Source organism: Poecilia latipinna, unplaced genomic scaffold (assembly GCF_001443285.1).
Source record: "Poecilia latipinna isolate Pla-1442-1.1 unplaced genomic scaffold, P_latipinna-1.0 Scaffold60, whole genome shotgun sequence".
In the NCBI taxonomy this organism is placed as follows: Eukaryota; Metazoa; Chordata; class Actinopteri; order Cyprinodontiformes; family Poeciliidae; genus Poecilia; species Poecilia latipinna.
In genome coordinates this window covers 298902-318737 of record NW_015112676.1, presented here as the reverse complement: position 1 = coordinate 318737, position 19836 = coordinate 298902, and the positions used below count along the sequence as shown (strand labels likewise).

At 40.0% G+C, this 19836-nt stretch overlaps 1 protein-coding gene across 1 annotated transcript; it reads left to right on the top strand.

Moving 5' to 3' along the window:
- Positions 1 to 8474: 8474 nt before the first annotated feature.
- tspan7 (tetraspanin 7) lies at positions 8475 to 19268 on the top strand. The gene is made up of 8 exons (XM_015056610.1): positions 8475 to 8714; positions 16521 to 16709; positions 16944 to 17018; positions 17105 to 17200; positions 18221 to 18376; positions 18573 to 18656; positions 18764 to 18850; positions 18951 to 19268. Exons 1-7 carry the CDS (start codon positions 8649 to 8651, stop codon positions 18830 to 18832), a joined length of 735 nt encoding a protein of 244 aa, XP_014912096.1. The 5' UTR covers positions 8475 to 8648; the 3' UTR covers positions 18833 to 18850; positions 18951 to 19268.
- The last annotated feature ends 568 nt before the right edge of the window (positions 19269 to 19836 follow it).

Genomic DNA, 19836 nt, shown 5'->3' with positions numbered 1-19836 from the left:
GTCATACGAGTCAAATGAATAATGTAACGTAGAGTGACCTGGTCTGGGAGCCATGCAAGCCACTTGATCACTCAGACTCTTTTATTACACAGCCATGCTGTGTTGTAGCCTGATACGAGACTGAATATTTAACCTCTTCCCCTCTGTTTACAAGGAGCCAGGACAGATATAGAAGTCTGGTACATTTTGTTTTAATGTTTGCAATGTTAGTCTGTGTCACACTGGAATGGCATCATGTGTGGAATGAAAACCTGATCAATTAATTTCGACATTAATGCAAACCTTGATAGCCAATTATGCATTCATGCTACACATTTCCTTGAACTCTGTTTTTTTTTTTTTCCTGAATTCTGATTATTCATGTTTTAGCTGATTCCATCAAGAACACTGAACTCTATCTTCAGCTGCTCTCCTGACGTTTTGGTATTTTTTATTGCTGCGTTCTACAATAGCAAATATTCTGCTCTTATGTTGTCTTTCATCTCTTTGTTCATATCTGCTTTTCTATATTCAGTCATTCGGTATAAAAACATATGCACCATCTTCGTATTAACTCTTGACAGCTTCCCTGTCTCTGCCGAAGAATAACATCCCCACAGCATGATGCTATCGCTACCGTAAGTCACAAAGCACACAGTGTGTTCATGGCAATGAACCAAAGAAGCTTTTATAGAACAGCAATATTTAAACTGGGATAACATTGCACACAGTTTGGACTCTAATTACTACTTAGATCACTTCTAAAGAGTTTTTTAGAGTTTTTCCCCACTGAATCTTATTTTGGGTATTGGTGCGAAGGGGACTGAACACTAATGCACAGCACAGATTTTCCAGTTTCATTCATAAAATCATGGATCAAAGTATGCATCAGTTTCTCCCCACTTAGGTTCACAGAAATGCACTACTTTGTTGGTCACTTAAAATACCAATAAATGAATGGGATTTTGTTATTGTAAAGGGACAAAATATGCAAAAGTTCAAGGGTGGTGGACTCTCGATTTGGCTTTTTCATGTCTTCTAGTTTAAGGGGAAATAAAATGATTTGAAATTAACATTCATTTGACAAAACACGTTTGCAGTTCAAAACCATAATGCATATTTACATGTAATAAAAGCATTGTCTTTATGATTATTATTTTTTTCAACTGTTTCAGGTTTAACACAGAGATTTAAGTGACAGAGTGTAAACTGATTGGTTTGAACGTGTTTGGAAAATGTGACGAAACGAAATATATATATATATATACAAATATATATATATATATATATATATATATACATATATATATTTGTTCTGAACGCGTGGGTTATTTTTATTTTTTATTTATTTATTTTAATGTAACCTACAGAACCTCGCTAGTGCGCATAGGGGTGTTTTCAATGAAGTAGAGGATCTATATGTTCCTCCGCCGCTCAACAAACTCCATGCTTCCACAATAGGGACCATATTTGTCTCCACAGTGTCGGTGGGGTGTGAGGGGGAGGAAAGAGCTGTTTGATGCTGCATAGAAACTAACGGCGCAACCTGCGGGCGAACAGTGACGCCGTGCGGCCGCATCCGCGAAGGACGCAGCGCAGCGCGACCAGCCGCGGAGACGTTTCTGTTTTTTTCCGCTCCTGTTATTATCGCCACAGCGGCTCGATCCGACACAGCACCATAATGGAGACCAAACCGGTCATCACCTGCCTTAAAACGCTCCTTATCGTCTACTCCTTCGTGTTTTGGGTATGTAGCCTCTCTTTTTTTCCCTCTCTCTCTCTCTATATATATTTTTTTTCACTCCCTCACCTTTCCTAACCGAGAACAAATCTTGCCGCTCCGCCTCCGCCGCTGCTGCTGTGCGTGTTTTTGTTGTGCGTGATGAAAGGCCGCTCGGTCCCAGCATCAGCGATGGATCCGTGCTGTTGACTAAACCCCCAAACCCCCCCGCCAAAAAAAGAAAAAAAAATCACGGACTGAGACTAATAACGCCGCGACTCTGTTTTTAGCGTTTGGAATCGCCTGCAGTACCTCCTTATGTAACCGGGGGTCTAAGGTTGCTCATTTATTGGCAGCTGGGCGTCAGCGCGTTTTATCTCACACTGTAGCATCATGGTCGATGTGAGCGAGGTGGAGGGAGGAAAAAAAAAGATTAAAGAGCAGCATTGAAGGCGCTGCATAGGAGACTGGCCTGTTTTCAGTAGGATACTGTGCATTTTAGTGTTGCTCCAATACATTCTTAAAGGGCCGCTTTATTTACCCAGCCTCAGTGCTGGAATGTAACACCGTTAATATAACCCACTTTCACTTTGAGTGGGATTATCCCCACAGGAAATCTCTGCTTACACTACCATCATTGAATATATATTGATTGTAAAGCTACAAGCTACTATTTTATGCTAACATCTACCAAAATATGACACTACGTATAGGTCAAATACATTTTAATGATTGGGTTGCTTTAACAAAAATAGGTTGAGATTTATAAAAAAATAAAAAATACAGCATCCTAATAAACATTAATATGCTACAGTTAGATCGAATCAACAATGGTAGTGTCTATAGTCCTTCTTGGACAAATAAGTTGCAGATGAGGTGGAGTTAAAAGTGAAGCCAGCGTGAATATTGTGCTGTTAATATCCCAGCATCACCTCAGTGTCGGTGTGTGAACGAGAAAGAGACGAGACCAAAAAAAAAAACAAAAAAAAAAAACAGAAACTCAATCTGGGTACACAACTTTCCCAGTCTTCACAGATTTTGCAAACACTTGGAGTTTGAACTAACAGGTTTTTGCTGTTTGTTTTTTTTGTTTTGTTTCACAACTGAAAAAAAAAAGAGAATCAGACACTTAACTGCACCTGCATCCCAGACTTCAGGGTTTGTCAAACCAACTAAAGCAAAGGTCTAACTTAATACACCAGTTGACTGTTTTGAGTTTCCACCTACAAGACGATGTCGATTCTTTGAAAACTAAATCCGAACTAAGTCACTGGTGAAATAACCTGTTTTACTTTAGAATTTGATGAAACTTTTTAATTTAAGAGGATGCCGAGCTTTCTTTTTATACTTAAAAAAATGCATCTCGTTATTTATTTTAGATGTAATTCTCTCTACTGTGTGTGTTTTGTTTTTTGCTTATCTCTATTATCACTATGCGTTTTGCTGAGTTTGATACAGTAATTTATAAAGTTGGGTTATAGTTTGTGCTGTAGCCCCTGTAGTTTTGAGTTTATGGTCGTATAGTTACAAAAAAAAAAAAAAAAGGTTTGAAACAAAACCACCTGCAGCTGATGTTGTGTCCTATCCAGACTGATTGTGTATTTTCCCAACTGGGAATTATGGGTAACGATGGACACAAAAAAAAAATCTGATCATTTGTCTCCAGCCTACGACAAATCTGTCATCTGGTGGAGCTTAAATTAGAGTTCCTGCTCCGTCACATCAAAAGGGTCTACTGTTGTTTTGGTGTCTGATCAGGATGGCTGGTGTCTTTTGAGGTTTTTGCCCCACTGGAAGGAAACCTCTGGGCAAACTCAAGACAATATATCCTTCAGCTTATGCAAAAATACGATATGTATTTCACTGCTGTAGAGCCTCCTTTTACAGGACAAATGTTATCATATCAGAACCATTGAAATCTGTGAATAATTTGCACCTCTTTAAAACAGGAAGTGAGCAGCGCATAAGGATGATGACGCGTTATCAAAATATAGCGATGGGCTATCGCTGTACATGAGTCACAGGCAGTTTATTTTTATTTTTTATTTTCGCAAAAATGAACATCTATTGGTATTTCTTGTTACTGTACCATTGCTTGAATCTGTTCTTGGCGCTCGGCGTTCCATCGTTATTTTGCACAACATATCAGCCGAGCCTTTTTTTTTTTTTGTAACAAACTCACCATGTAAAACCCTTTCACACAAATTACACAAATGATTGGCAGATTGAGTTAGGCTGCATGGTTTACGTATCAAACCCGTCCAGTTTACATCAGCTTAAAATAAAACCCAGAGAATTTACCAAAAAAACAAAAAAACAAAAAAAAAACAAAGAATGAAACCAAGACCAAACAAAAACAAAAAATTACATTAGGATTTCTAAGGCTGTATTGTTACAAGTAGCGTGGTGACAAGTCTGAGATAAAAGAGAGGAAAATGGGCTTCCTTTTGAGTGTGTACTACAGATTTATCTGCACTGTCTGGCTATCTTGCTGTTCTACAGCAGAGGAAGCAAAACATAAGACACACCCTGCAGTATAATGCAAACCAGTACAGCACTATGGGACGTCTTTTATTTTTACAGTATATTGAGCCGGTACATCTGGAGCATTTTTTTAAATAAAGGTTTTATACTACAAATCATTAATAGGCTTTGGTTATTATGCAAAACTGCATTTATCAGTCAAGACAAGTCAGATGTAACATATTTAGTCTTTTTTTTTAAATAAATTCAGCCAGACTAGTTAACAATCTCTAGAGAAGTTGTCTCTAAACCAAAGACCTTAACATACCAGTTGTTGCTGCAGACAATAGTGTTATCAGTTACTCCACTGTGCCCCTCCCCATACATTTGTGACAGTCGATAAAAAATATGCTAACTTTATTGCAGTCTTATAATCGATAAAGTTCTATTGACACTTGCAGCAGCAAGTAAATAGCCAGACCACTGAGGTACTGCAGTGGCTGTTGGTGAGCATTATAATGTAATGGTTTTTACTTCATATCCATCCTCTGTCAATACAAAGCCACAGTAGAAGTCTGAAAATCACTTTTGGTCAGAGAATCGTGTTTAAACTAAAGTTTAACATGATTTTAGCTGATTTTTCTTTCTCTGTGTCTGAGCTAAGTGAAAAGAGAATAACTTGCCTGCCGCTGCAGTCTGTAGATGACACTGATTATAACAAGAATCAAGAATCACTGAAGTTACACTTCTTGCAAAACAATTGAAGTGTTCATTCTGAATAAATTTTACTCACAGATGAAGCTCCTCGAATGGTTTATCATTTTCGTTGGAAATGTCAAGAATTCATTCTTCAGACTGATGTTAATATAACATTTGAATACAAAATTAAAATAGAATAATCTCCTTCTAATCTATTTATTTAACCTCCCTTTGGGATCAATAAAGTAGATCTGAATTTGAATTGAATTGCGACCATGCAACTGGAGGAGTTATGGGGTAATCGCAAAGTTCCATTGGTTTTGGTATGACTCTTCTGACACAGCTCTGACTCATTTCCAGGAATAAGCTCATTTAATTAATCTGGAAGTGATTTACCCATCAATAATTGTTTTAAGAACTCATTATTATGCTTCCCACGCGCTCTGTGAACCCCAGCTAACATGACTGAATACCTTTTCCTGGATCTCATTAAAGCTAAATGTTATAGGAAAGCTGATTTCAGCCGTCAGGTTTAAGTCCTGCAGAGCCGCAGTCACAGACGTGGACTTTTTATATTTAGTCGGTGGTCCACGAGCGCATTCTACCATAAGAGCGTCGGGTTTCAGGCAGCCAGAGTGGAGGAGAATCTCACAGCTTGGCACAACCCCCCTCACCCCCCAACTCTGACGGCTGAAAAGCTGGTTCCGAAATAGGAGAGGTGTCCAAGTCTCGGGCCTGTAGGTTTCACTGTCTCGTAGCTTTGTCGTGAGCTTGTGAGGAAGTGGCACCATTCTTTAAATACACGCCAGGGGACAGGAGACGCAGAAACGCGGAGCAGGTGTTGCAGTCGGCCCCTCGTCCTTCGTGAGCATATTTTGTTATCGCACCTTCTGTTTCTTTATTAGGCCGAGTGGGAGGCGAATTGAAAGAGAAGCGAAGGGAGGCGGGGGAGTAGAGGAGGGGAAGGGAGGGGAGGGTGACCTGTTTTAAACTCAGCGCTGTAACCACGGTGGTCGGCGTTGAATTTCAAACAAAACATGCGAGACGGGGGCCGAGAGGCGACGAGGGGTTGTGGGGCTCAAAAGAGGGAGGAAGAAAGAAAGAGCGTCTCAGGGTGTTTGGAATTCAGCCTCAGACGTGGAGCTTCAGTAATCCTCCCCAGACTTCAGCCCCTCGGCGGCATGGAGAGCTGCACTCCAGCAACGACACCAAATTGTTTGTTTGTGCGAAGCAGCAGCTGTTTGGAGGACAGGATCATGTACGACATGATTAGAGAGATTATGATAATCAAAGGTAATACTCACTGACATAGCTCCCTGTGCTGGCCGCCTCAATCACTGTTAATAGAAATACTAATAATAATATTACTGACAAATGAAATCGTCAGCCTTAAGCCCTTTAGTTTATCAGGGCATCGACTAAACGGAGAGGAAGGCTTTACTTAAAAGTGCTTTAGATGTTTTGTTTGTCTTTTATTATATAAAAGACCATAATAATAAGCTCCTGTCTTTTAATTGTTGGATTGGAATAAAAATGTTTACATTTATTGGTAAAAAACAATAACATGAAGGATTTTGGATTTTTTTTTTTTTACAATCAACAAAATATTAAAACTAAATCAACTAAAAGAAAAAAAAACATTTCTAGAACCACCTTTCACCGCACTTAGAGCTGCGAGTCATTTGGACTACTGCTCTTTACGCTTCCCACATCTAACAACTGAAGGTTTTGAAAAGTAACTCCAACGTGACTTTACCATTCACGTTGGTAAAGTCTACAAATGTAGACTTTGCAGCTCGTCGATTTTCCTATCATGTGGATGAGTCACTGTCAATGGTCTTCACCCGTTCACATTTATGTAAACAAAACTTCAAAGACTGAAGGAGTTGGTTTGAAACCTGGAATTTTATCAACTATTTTTTTTTAAAGATCAGAAGCAGAAAAATGATTTAATGGTGGGAAGTGTTGTAAGACGCACTTTGCATGAAGATGCCTTCTTCTTGAAAGCGTGGCACTTAAATTATTTTATTTTTGTTGGGTTCCAACTTATATTTTTGTTGTTGTTGTTTCTTTTTTTTTTTTTCAATTTTAATGCAAAAATTGGATTTGATTGGCTGTTTTGGATTATGTTGAAATGAGGTTCCATCATCTTTTGTAGAAAGTTGCCATAGCAACACAAACTTGTTGATGGAAGAGGTACATTCTTACGGGTGGTGGAAGCTAACACATGGAAACTGTATCAATATAGAAGTTTTTTTCTGTTTATATGCATCTTAAATTACTAAAGTTAAATGTCTGACAGCCTGTTAGGAATCCACCAATCAGTGATACATTTTTCTACCAGAAGTGAGGGAAGTGTTACCCACAACTTCGAAGAACCTCACTTGAAAAAAATGTAACTAACCTTTTAAAACAGGACTTTTATTTGCCCAACTTTTATATGCCATTAGTTTTTGATAAACCGCTCCGTTGTAACTCTGGTTGAATATTTTTGTTGAACTGCTGGAAGGTGAACCTTCACTCCAGTCTCCAGTCGTATTCTCTGAATTGCTCTGCCCATCTTTCCATCATCTTTGACCAGTTTCCCTTTCCCAGCTGAAGAAAGTCATCCAACATTTCCTAGAGGGGAAAGTGCTGTATTGTTGTGTACATTTAAATGTTTGGAATATAGGCAAAAACGTTAAAACTGGATAGGTTTGGTACGTCCCCCTACATCTAGGGTAGCAAACATGGCCCACATGGTCAGTGATGAACTTTGAGTGTGACTTCATCACTAATAGATGTCATGTCAACACATTCTTCCATCCTCTCATTTGCTAGTTGTTGTCCTAGTTTAAGAATTATGCACCAAAATATAAGAAACAACAGATATACAATGTAAATACACAGGCGCTTTCTCTCTAAAATTATTCATACCGCTTGTACGGGTGAGAATTCGTTCATTTTTGTTGCAGTAGTATCATCCTACTCTGAAAATCTGATAAAGATACAACCTTCGGTTTGTGAACAGAAATAAAAACCTCGACTGTGTGTGACGACATCCTGTGTGGGCTTCCTCACCTCTGCATCTGACTGCCCACAAGTTGTCAATAACGCTCATTTTCACCAGTTTTGCTTACTTCAAAAAATATTCCTTTACATGAATATCAACACACACACACACACACACACACACACACACACACACACACACACACACACATGCACATGCACACAGTGTTAAGACTGAAAGGTAAAACAACTGATAGTGGTACAGCAATACTAACAAATGATGGAATATCTTCAAGCTTTTGGACTGAAAGAAAGTAAAGTCGATCATGTAATGCAAGGCTTTTTAAAATACCAAAGTAGCATTGGGTTAATCATCACCCAGACTGGTCATTTCTAGACANATATATATATATATATATATATATTTGTTCTGAACGCGCGGGGTATTTTTTTTTTTTATTTATTTATTTTAATGTAACCTACAGAACCTCGCTAGTGCGCATAGGGGTGTTTTCAATGAAGTAGAGGATCTATATGTTCCTCCGCCGCTCAACAAACTCCATGCTTCCACAATAGGGACCATATTTGTCTCCACAGTGTCGGTGGGGTGTGAGGGGGAGGAAAGAGCTGTTTGATGCTGCATAGAAACTAACGGCGCAACCTGCGGGCGAACAGTGACGCCGTGCGGCCGCATCCGCGAAGGACGCAGCGCAGCGCGACCAGCCGCGGAGACGTTTCTGTTTTTTTCCGCTCCTGTTATTATCGCCACAGCGGCTCGATCCGACACAGCACCATAATGGAGACCAAACCGGTCATCACCTGCCTTAAAACGCTCCTTATCGTCTACTCCTTCGTGTTTTGGGTATGTAGCCTCTCTTTTTTTCCCTCTCTCTCTCTCTATATATATTTTTTTTCACTCCCTCACCTTTCCTAACCGAGAACAAATCTTGCCGCTCCGCCTCCGCCGCTGCTGCTGTGCGTGTTTTTGTTGTGCGTGATGAAAGGCCGCTCGGTCCCAGCATCAGCGATGGATCCGTGCTGTTGACTAAACCCCCAAACCCCCCCGCCAAAAAAAGAAAAAAAAATCACGGACTGAGACTAATAACGCCGCGACTCTGTTTTTAGCGTTTGGAATCGCCTGCAGTACCTCCTTATGTAACCGGGGGTCTAAGGTTGCTCATTTATTGGCAGCTGGGCGTCAGCGCGTTTTATCTCACACTGTAGCATCATGGTCGATGTGAGCGAGGTGGAGGGAGGAAAAAAAAAAGATTAAAGAGCAGCATTGAAGGCGCTGCATAGGAGACTGGCCTGTTTTCAGTAGGATACTGTGCATTTTAGTGTTGCTCCAATACATTCTTAAAGGGCCGCTTTATTTACCCAGCCTCAGTGCTGGAATGTAACACCGTTAATATAACCCACTTTCACTTTGAGTGGGATTATCCCCACAGGAAATCTCTGCTTACACTACCATCATTGAATATATATTGATTGTAAAGCTACAAGCTACTATTTTATGCTAACATCTACCAAAATATGACACTACGTATAGGTCAAATACATTTTAATGATTGGGTTGCTTTAACAAAAATAGGTTGAGATTTATAAAAAAATAAAAAATACAGCATCCTAATAAACATTAATATGCTACAGTTAGATCGAATCAACAATGGTAGTGTCTATAGTCCTTCTTGGACAAATAAGTTGCAGATGAGGTGGAGTTAAAAGTGAAGCCAGCGTGAATATTGTGCTGTTAATATCCCAGCATCACCTCAGTGTCGGTGTGTGAACGAGAAAGAGACGAGACCAAAAAAAAAAACAAAAAAAAAAAACAGAAACTCAATCTGGGTACACAACTTTCCCAGTCTTCACAGATTTTGCAAACACTTGGAGTTTGAACTAACAGGTTTTTGCTGTTTGTTTTTTTTGTTTTGTTTCACAACTGAAAAAAAAAAGAGAATCAGACACTTAACTGCACCTGCATCCCAGACTTCAGGGTTTGTCAAACCAACTAAAGCAAAGGTCTAACTTAATACACCAGTTGACTGTTTTGAGTTTCCACCTACAAGACGATGTCGATTCTTTGAAAACTAAATCCGAACTAAGTCACTGGTGAAATAACCTGTTTTACTTTAGAATTTGATGAAACTTTTTAATTTAAGAGGATGCCGAGCTTTCTTTTTATACTTAAAAAAATGCATCTCGTTATTTATTTTAGATGTAATTCTCTCTACTGTGTGTGTTTTGTTTTTTGCTTATCTCTATTATCACTATGCGTTTTGCTGAGTTTGATACAGTAATTTATAAAGTTGGGTTATAGTTTGTGCTGTAGCCCCTGTAGTTTTGAGTTTATGGTCGTATAGTTACAAAAAAAAAAAAAAAAGGTTTGAAAAAAAACCCCCTGCAGCTGATGTTGTGTCCTATCCAGACTGATTGTGTATTTTCCCAACTGGGAATTATGGGTAACGATGGACACAAAAAAAAAATCTGATCATTTGTCTCCAGCCTACGACAAATCTGTCATCTGGTGGAGCTTAAATTAGAGTTCCTGCTCCGTCACATCAAAAGGGTCTACTGTTGTTTTGGTGTCTGATCAGGATGGCTGGTGTCTTTTGAGGTTTTTGCCCCACTGGAAGGAAACCTCTGGGCAAACTCAAGACAATATATCCTTCAGCTTATGCAAAAATACGATATGTATTTCACTGCTGTAGAGCCTCCTTTTACAGGACAAATGTTATCATATCAGAACCATTGAAATCTGTGAATAATTTGCACCTCTTTAAAACAGGAAGTGAGCAGCGCATAAGGATGATGACGCGTTATCAAAATATAGCGATGGGCTATCGCTGTACATGAGTCACAGGCAGTTTATTTTTATTTTTTATTTTCGCAAAAATGAACATCTATTGGTATTTCTTGTTACTGTACCATTGCTTGAATCTGTTCTTGGCGCTCGGCGTTCCATCGTTATTTTGCACAACATATCAGCCGAGCCTTTTTTTTTTTGTAACAAACTCACCATGTAAAACCCTTTCACACAAATTACACAAATGATTGGCAGATTGAGTTAGGCTGCATGGTTTACGTATCAAACCCGTCCAGTTTACATCAGCTTAAAATAAAACCCAGAGAATTTACCAAAAAAACAAAAAAACAAAAAAAAAACAAAGAATGAAACCAAGACCAAACAAAAACAAAAAATTACATTAGGATTTCTAAGGCTGTATTGTTACAAGTAGCGTGGTGACAAGTCTGAGATAAAAGAGAGGAAAATGGGCTTCCTTTTGAGTGTGTACTACAGATTTATCTGCACTGTCTGGCTATCTTGCTGTTCTACAGCAGAGGAAGCAAAACATAAGACACACCCTGCAGTATAATGCAAACCAGTACAGCACTATGGGACGTCTTTTATTTTTACAGTATATTGAGCCGGTACATCTGGAGCATTTTTTTAAATAAAGGTTTTATACTACAAATCATTAATAGGCTTTGGTTATTATGCAAAACTGCATTTATCAGTCAAGACAAGTCAGATGTAACATATTTAGTCTTTTTTTTTAAATAAATTCAGCCAGACTAGTTAACAATCTCTAGAGAAGTTGTCTCTAAACCAAAGACCTTAACATACCAGTTGTTGCTGCAGACAATAGTGTTATCAGTTACTCCACTGTGCCCCTCCCCATACATTTGTGACAGTCGATAAAAAATATGCTAACTTTATTGCAGTCTTATAATCGATAAAGTTCTATTGACACTTGCAGCAGCAAGTAAATAGCCAGACCACTGAGGTACTGCAGTGGCTGTTGGTGAGCATTATAATGTAATGGTTTTTACTTCATATCCATCCTCTGTCAATACAAAGCCACAGTAGAAGTCTGAAAATCACTTTTGGTCAGAGAATCGTGTTTAAACTAAAGTTTAACATGATTTTAGCTGATTTTTCTTTCTCTGTGTCTGAGCTAAGTGAAAAGAGAATAACTTGCCTGCCGCTGCAGTCTGTAGATGACACTGATTATAACAAGAATCAAGAATCACTGAAGTTACACTTCTTGCAAAACAATTGAAGTGTTCATTCTGAATAAATTTTACTCACAGATGAAGCTCCTCGAATGGTTTATCATTTTCGTTGGAAATGTCAAGAATTCATTCTTCAGACTGATGTTAATATAACATTTGAATACAAAATTAAAATAGAATAATCTCCTTCTAATCTATTTATTTAACCTCCCTTTGGGATCAATAAAGTAGATCTGAATTTGAATTGAATTGCGACCATGCAACTGGAGGAGTTATGGGGTAATCGCAAAGTTCCATTGGTTTTGGTATGACTCTTCTGACACAGCTCTGACTCATTTCCAGGAATAAGCTCATTTAATTAATCTGGAAGTGATTTACCCATCAATAATTGTTTTAAGAACTCATTATTATGCTTCCCACGCGCTCTGTGAACCCCAGCTAACATGACTGAATACCTTTTCCTGGATCTCATTAAAGCTAAATGTTATAGGAAAGCTGATTTCAGCCGTCAGGTTTAAGTCCTGCAGAGCCGCAGTCACAGACGTGGACTTTTTATATTTAGTCGGTGGTCCACGAGCGCATTCTACCATAAGAGCGTCGGGTTTCAGGCAGCCAGAGTGGAGGAGAATCTCACAGCTTGGCACAACCCCCCTCACCCCCCAACTCTGACGGCTGAAAAGCTGGTTCCGAAATAGGAGAGGTGTCCAAGTCTCGGGCCTGTAGGTTTCACTGTCTCGTAGCTTTGTCGTGAGCTTGTGAGGAAGTGGCACCATTCTTTAAATACACGCCAGGGGACAGGAGACGCAGAAACGCGGAGCAGGTGTTGCAGTCGGCCCCTCGTCCTTCGTGAGCATATTTTGTTATCGCACCTTCTGTTTCTTTATTAGGCCGAGTGGGAGGCGAATTGAAAGAGAAGCGAAGGGAGGCGGGGGAGTAGAGGAGGGGAAGGGAGGGGAGGGTGACCTGTTTTAAACTCAGCGCTGTAACCACGGTGGTCGGCGTTGAATTTCAAACAAAACATGCGAGACGGGGGCCGAGAGGCGACGAGGGGTTGTGGGGCTCAAAAGAGGGAGGAAGAAAGAAAGAGCGTCTCAGGGTGTTTGGAATTCAGCCTCAGACGTGGAGCTTCAGTAATCCTCCCCAGACTTCAGCCCCTCGGCGGCATGGAGAGCTGCACTCCAGCAACGACACCAAATTGTTTGTTTGTGCGAAGCAGCAGCTGTTTGGAGGACAGGATCATGTACGACATGATTAGAGAGATTATGATAATCAAAGGTAATACTCACTGACATAGCTCCCTGTGCTGGCCGCCTCAATCACTGTTAATAGAAATACTAATAATAATATTACTGACAAATGAAATCGTCAGCCTTAAGCCCTTTAGTTTATCAGGGCATCGACTAAACGGAGAGGAAGGCTTTACTTAAAAGTGCTTTAGATGTTTTGTTTGTCTTTTATTATATAAAAGACCATAATAATAAGCTCCTGTCTTTTAATTGTTGGATTGGAATAAAAATGTTTACATTTATTGGTAAAAAACAATAACATGAAGGATTTTGGATTTTTTTTTTTTTACAATCAACAAAATATTAAAACTAAATCAACTAAAAGAAAAAAAAACATTTCTAGAACCACCTTTCACCGCACTTAGAGCTGCGAGTCATTTGGACTACTGCTCTTTACGCTTCCCACATCTAACAACTGAAGGTTTTGAAAAGTAACTCCAACGTGACTTTACCATTCACGTTGGTAAAGTCTACAAATGTAGACTTTGCAGCTCGTCGATTTTCCTATCATGTGGATGAGTCACTGTCAATGGTCTTCACCCGTTCACATTTATGTAAACAAAACTTCAAAGACTGAAGGAGTTGGTTTGAAACCTGGAATTTTATCAACTATTTTTTTTTAAAGATCAGAAGCAGAAAAATGATTTAATGGTGGGAAGTGTTGTAAGACGCACTTTGCATGAAGATGCCTTCTTCTTGAAAGCGTGGCACTTAAATTATTTTATTTTTGTTGGGTTCCAACTTATATTTTTGTTGTTGTTGTTTCTTTTTTTTTTTTTCAATTTTAATGCAAAAATTGGATTTGATTGGCTGTTTTGGATTATGTTGAAATGAGGTTTCATCATCTTTTGTAGAAAGTTGCCATAGCAACACAAACTTGTTGATGGAAGAGGTACATTCTTACGGGTGGTGGAAGCTAACACATGGAAACTGTATCAATATAGAAGTTTTTTTTTGTTTATATGCATCTTAAATTACTAAAGTTAAATGTCTGACAGCCTGTTAGGAATCCACCAATCAGTGATACATTTTTCTACCAGAAGTGAGGGAAGTGTTACCCACAACTTCGAAGAACCTCACTTGAAAAAAATGTAACTAACCTTTTAAAACAGGACTTTTATTTGCCCAACTTTTATATGCCATTAGTTTTTGATAAACCGCTCCGTTGTAACTCTGGTTGAATATTTTTGTTGAACTGCTGGAAGGTGAACCTTCACTCCAGTCTCCAGTCGTATTCTCTGAATTGCTCTGCCCATCTTTCCATCATCTTTGACCAGTTTCCCTTTCCCAGCTGAAGAAAGTCATCCAACATTTCCTAGAGGGGAAAGTGCTGTATTGTTGTGTACATTTAAATGTTTGGAATATAGGCAAAAACGTTAAAACTGGATAGGTTTGGTACGTCCCCCTACATCTAGGGTAGCAAACATGGCCCACATGGTCAGTGATGAACTTTGAGTGTGACTTCATCACTAATAGATGTCATGTCAACACATTCTTCCATCCTCTCATTTGCTAGTTGTTGTCCTAGTTTAAGAATTATGCACCAAAATATAAGAAACAACAGATATACAATGTAAATACACAGGCGCTTTCTCTCTAAAATTATTCATACCGCTTGTACGGGTGAGAATTCGTTCATTTTTGTTGCAGTAGTATCATCCTACTCTGAAAATCTGATAAAGATACAACCTTCGGTTTGTGAACAGAAATAAAAACCTCGACTGTGTGTGACGACATCCTGTGTGGGCTTCCTCACCTCTGCATCTGACTGCCCACAAGTTGTCAATAACGCTCATTTTCACCAGTTTTGCTTACTTCAAAAAATATTCCTTTACATGAATATCAACACACACACACACACACACACACACACACACACACACACACACACACACACATGCACATGCACACAGTGTTAAGACTGAAAGGTAAAACAACTGATAGTGGTACAGCAATACTAACAAATGATGGAATATCTTCAAGCTTTTGGACTGAAAGAAAGTAAAGTCGATCATGTAATGCAAGGCTTTTTAAAATACCAAAGTAGCATTGGGTTAATCATCACCCAGACTGGTCATTTCTAGACATTATTATGACTCTTTCTTCTATACCTGGTCTGCAAATTTATGCAAATTTATATGAGTGCCCACATTGTATCGCAACACGTTACTGAGGCCCTTCACTAAAGATGCAGGCAGAAGAGACAGTTGGTAGCCTCTTTTGCAATGTGTCAATAAATGTTCAAACACTCATCTGTTGACATATGCCTGCAGATCCAGCTGCAGATTCTCAGTTGGATTTAGGCCTGAACTTTGAGTAGGCCATTCAAATACATAAATATGCTTTAAATCAAACGGTTTCGCTTAGATGTAAACCTCCATCCTGGAATGCTTTGCAACCTCCAACATGTTTCCCTCCTGAATTTATTTATGTTTTATTTTGATTACCGTTTCTTTTTGGTACAAACCAAAAAGAAACATAAAGTGTATTTATTTATGTTGTTTTTTTGGGTTTTTTTATTAGCGTTTTTGAATGTAAGCCAGAGAGATTGAGCCTCATCTGACAAAAGTAGCCTCTTCCATATTTGCTCTTCCCAATAGAATCTAAGATGGCTAATTTTGAAGAAAGCCCGCCGAAGCTATAGACAAAAATAAATGCGAGAAGCTCCGGCGCGTTAAATAAAAATAATTCTGTCCCCTTTTGTCTCTAAACAGCACAGTTTAGAGAAAGGGGCCGTTAAAAGTAGGGAGGCGAATGTCACGCTCACATCAGTTTTAAAGGAGCAGAGAACATTAGCGCCGAGCGTTCCCTTTGTAATCAGAAGGTCTGGCAGCTGGATGCTGAGCAGCCTCGTCTCTAGCAGACAATGGTTAGCAGGATGAGGCATCCCTCGCCGGAGTCGGATCATCCGCAGCCGTTCACCGCCCCGCTCTGTTTCCAGCGCCAGCGAGACAAGCCCAGCTGAGACACACGCTGCTTCATCTGCCTCGAACAACGCGCTCTTTTATCCGCCGCATTCATTTGAAATGCTAAAAGAGGCGCAACAGGAGGAAGCGTCTCGCCTCGGATCAAAGAGCTCCTTTGATTTGATGTTCTCGTGCGTGAATGTAGGCATATTCACGGAGCAGGTGATTGGCACCTCGTGCTCCTGATGATTTTCCTTTTTTTTCTTCTTCCTGTCTGCTATCTTCCGGCTCCTCCTACTACTATAATTGCTCTCCTTTTTGATCCACCTTGATCCCCATTTCTTCGTCTCTCCCCCTCTGCGTGCCGCAGAAACACAACTGTTGAAATAAGTGCCGAGAATAAGGCCTCTCCTTCCCTGCTCTCACTCGGCTCCCTGTGCCATGTCTCTTTCAACCGTTTAGATAACGGGAGCCATCCTGCTGGCAGTGGGAGTCTGGGGGAAGTTGATGCTGGGCCCGTACATCTCCCTGATCGCCGACAACTCGACCAACGCCCCGTACGTCCTCATCGGCACCGGGACCATCATCATCGTTTTCGGCCTGTTTGGATGCTTCGCCACCTGCAGAGGAAGCCCATGGATGCTGAAGCTGGTAAGAACCTGCAGGTGTTGCTCTGCAGTAAGAGTGAGAAGTGCTGATGAATTAACCTCAGGTCGCACAACCTTTATCCTGAGTGAGGATATGAGTTGCTCAGTAGGTCCTTCTGGGTAACTTGTTCGCTTAACCGTGGTTATGTGAGAGTAAGCATCGAAAGGCAAATGATATTCACCTCAAGGTTTTCATGTTATCAATGCAAATCTCCTGCTTTTGTTCCTCTTCGTGCAGTACGCCATGTTTCTCTCGCTGGTCTTCCTTGCGGAGCTTGTGGCGGGGATCTCTGGATTTGTGTTTCGTCACGAGGTCAGAGTCGCTTCGAACTGCAGCTTTTGCAGTTCTGCAAGTCTGTGTCGACGTGTCGGACTAAGTGTGTGTTTGTGTTTTTGCAGATCAAGGGAACCTTTCGCAGGACTTACACCGATGCAGTCCTGAACTACAATGCCAAGGACGAGGCGAGCCGTGCTGTTGACTACTTGCAGAACAGTGTGAGTGGTAACATAAAGCCGAGTCACAGACTCGGAAAATGATTCTGTCTGCCGTTTAAAAGGTTGGTTACCTTTGATGAAGTGCTTTACGGCCTGCCTCTTAATCACACAGGTATATGAGATATAGTAGGCTAGCCTGCAGTACACTCAAAAACGTTTTGAAATGGAGACTTTGCAATTTCGAGTCAAATTTACGTGGAATTAGGCTACAAGGATATCTTGAACTCAAGGTCTTGGACTCAAGTTGTGCTTCAGCCAAATGAATCAGATCTTAGACTTACCCTCAGAAGATTCTCCACCTAGAGTCTATGTCTGGCACTCCATTGTGGGTCTTAGTCTCACAAGGACTTCAAACTTGAATTATACTTGTGCTCTAATGACTTGAGTCTCAACTTGGACTCACGTCTATGCTGCACAAGCAAAGAGTTCAGACTTGCGTTAGACTGGTGCTCTAAAGACTTTTGTTTTAACACCAAGCTCAGGCGCTTGGGTTTTCTAAACCATGTTTATGCCGTGCAATTGGGTGGAAACACACCAGTGAGCTAAGATTATTTGAGTAAATGATTCATTTGGTCCTCTCTGAGTCACCGTATTGTATACAAATTATTCTGGTTGTCATGGTAATGGTGCACACAGTACGTATGGCTCTCTGTATTGTTTGACGGCATGTTCAAGTTAAAGTAGTACACATCACCTTCCAATTATTTAGTTAATGCTACCATGTAGAAAGCAGATTGCAGTTTTGGCAGAGACGTCCTGTTAAAGGGGTGTTTTACTTATTAGCCAGAGACTTACTAAAGGTTTTTAACAACCTGTTTGTGTTTGTTGTAAAATCATATCTATGATAGAGGAAGACCGGAGGAAGGTGCATATCCATAAACGACAGCACCATAGTCCCAGAAAACTCTTAAAAGTTGTCAGTACTAGTGTGTTTTTTTATTGTCGAATTTTTGCCTGTATGACTCAGAGGAATAAGGTTTTTTTTGTTTTGTTTTTTTTGTTTGCTTTTTGGGTTTGCAGCTGCGTTGCTGTGGAGTTTATAACTACACCAACTGGTTTGGCAGCGTGTTTTACCCCTCCAACGGTATCCCTGCCAGCTGCTGCTTTAACTCCTCTGATTGCAACCCAGACGATCTCCGCAATGCAACTGTAGCGCCAAGCAAGGTCTACCACCAGGTAGGTTCTGACTGTTGACCTTTTTGGGTTTTTTTTTATGCTTTTCCAAAAATAAATGAATCTCTTCAAACCTCCCGGCTTCTCCATAAACTAACAGCTGCCTCAGATTCTCTCCAATATACCCGTCTTGCCTTTATTTTGCGCATATAACGTGTCCCTGTTTCCTGTGCAGACTAACATGCCCCCTTTGTTTCAGGGCTGCTTTGAGTTGGTCACTTCGTTCATGGAAACCAACATGGCCATCATTGCTGGTGTGACGTTCGGGATCGCCTTCTCGCAGGTTGAGAAAAATGTGCAAAACAAATAAATGGTTCATTGCGATTTGCAGCGGTTCATCGAAGCTCACTTTGTGTTTGTGTGTGTTTTTGTTTGTTTGTTTGTTTTCAGCTGATTGGCATGTTGCTGGCCTGCTGTCTGTCCAGGATCATCACAGCCAATCAATATGAGATGGTCTAGCTGATGTGACCGTGGCAGGTGAGACGCAGTTATTAAACTTAAAGCGCATCTCCAAAAAAAAAAATTAAAAATTAAAAACAAACTACTCCAACACTAAAATGTTCTTTATCTTGTCAGGGAGATGGAGAGAAGAAGAGACAAAGCGTCTTGTCGCAGGACTGAAACGAATTCCCAAAACTCCCATCACGCAGCTGCATCGGAAGCTGCCTCCGTCCGTCTCTCTGCCTGTGATCTCATTGTAATATCTTTATGTAACTTATTGTAAAGCACCATTCCTCGACTCGCTGCAGTTGCATCAAAGCTTTCTGTACCACGCACCACATCGACGCTTGACGTAAAAGTTGGCTCATTGGCATTTTTTGTTTTTTTTTCTCTGATCGGTGCGGCAGGGGGAGCAGAGCGGACAGCGTCAGAAGGGCATTACTTAAAAAAAAAATCAGAAAGTAACCCTTCCATTGGTAGGTTTAGTTTTCCATTTGTCGTTGCTCATCACTGTGTATTCCTGTAGGGGTCGTAGTCTTTTGTTACTTGATTATGTGCACTAAGGAGGAGATGTTATGTTGCTAAAGGAGGCGAAAGGGGAAACTGCTGTAGAGTATTTTTAACCACGATAATGAGAAATATTTTTTTGCCCATAGTATATGAAATTTAGAAAGCCAAATAAGTTAACAAATTACTTTTTAATTCTCACTGTGAAACAAGAAAATGCATTTTTAGGCATAAGATGGGTAAAAAGGAACTAATATTGAAGCTATTTAGTCAGTTTTACATGTGAAATTTATTAATCAGAGTTTGAAGAGCCCATCAAACCTAATGTCGACACCAAACATAATCTAGGGAATCTTTATTTAGTGGTATCATGAAAGTTACAATATTAAAACTTGTCACACGGTTCCTATGATTTAAAGAAACAGAAGGGAAAAACTTATTTCTGGTTATTTTTGTCATCCTTCCTGGCTTGATCCAAACTGACCTTGTTAAATATGGCAACTTGCACCTGGCAT

Bases quoted from the DNA above. Each gene is read 5' to 3' on its own strand.
- tspan7 (XM_015056610.1), top strand. From the start codon at position 8,649: ATGGAGACCAAACCGGTCATCACCTGCCTTAAAACGCTCCTTATCGTC. The intron at 17,019-17,104 runs GTCAGAGTCGCT...GTGTTTTTGCAG, and splicing joins GATTTGTGTTTCGTCACGAG to ATCAAGGGAACCTTTCGCAG. The intron at 18,657-18,763 runs GTTGAGAAAAAT...GTTTGTTTTCAG, and splicing joins TCGGGATCGCCTTCTCGCAG to CTGATTGGCATGTTGCTGGC.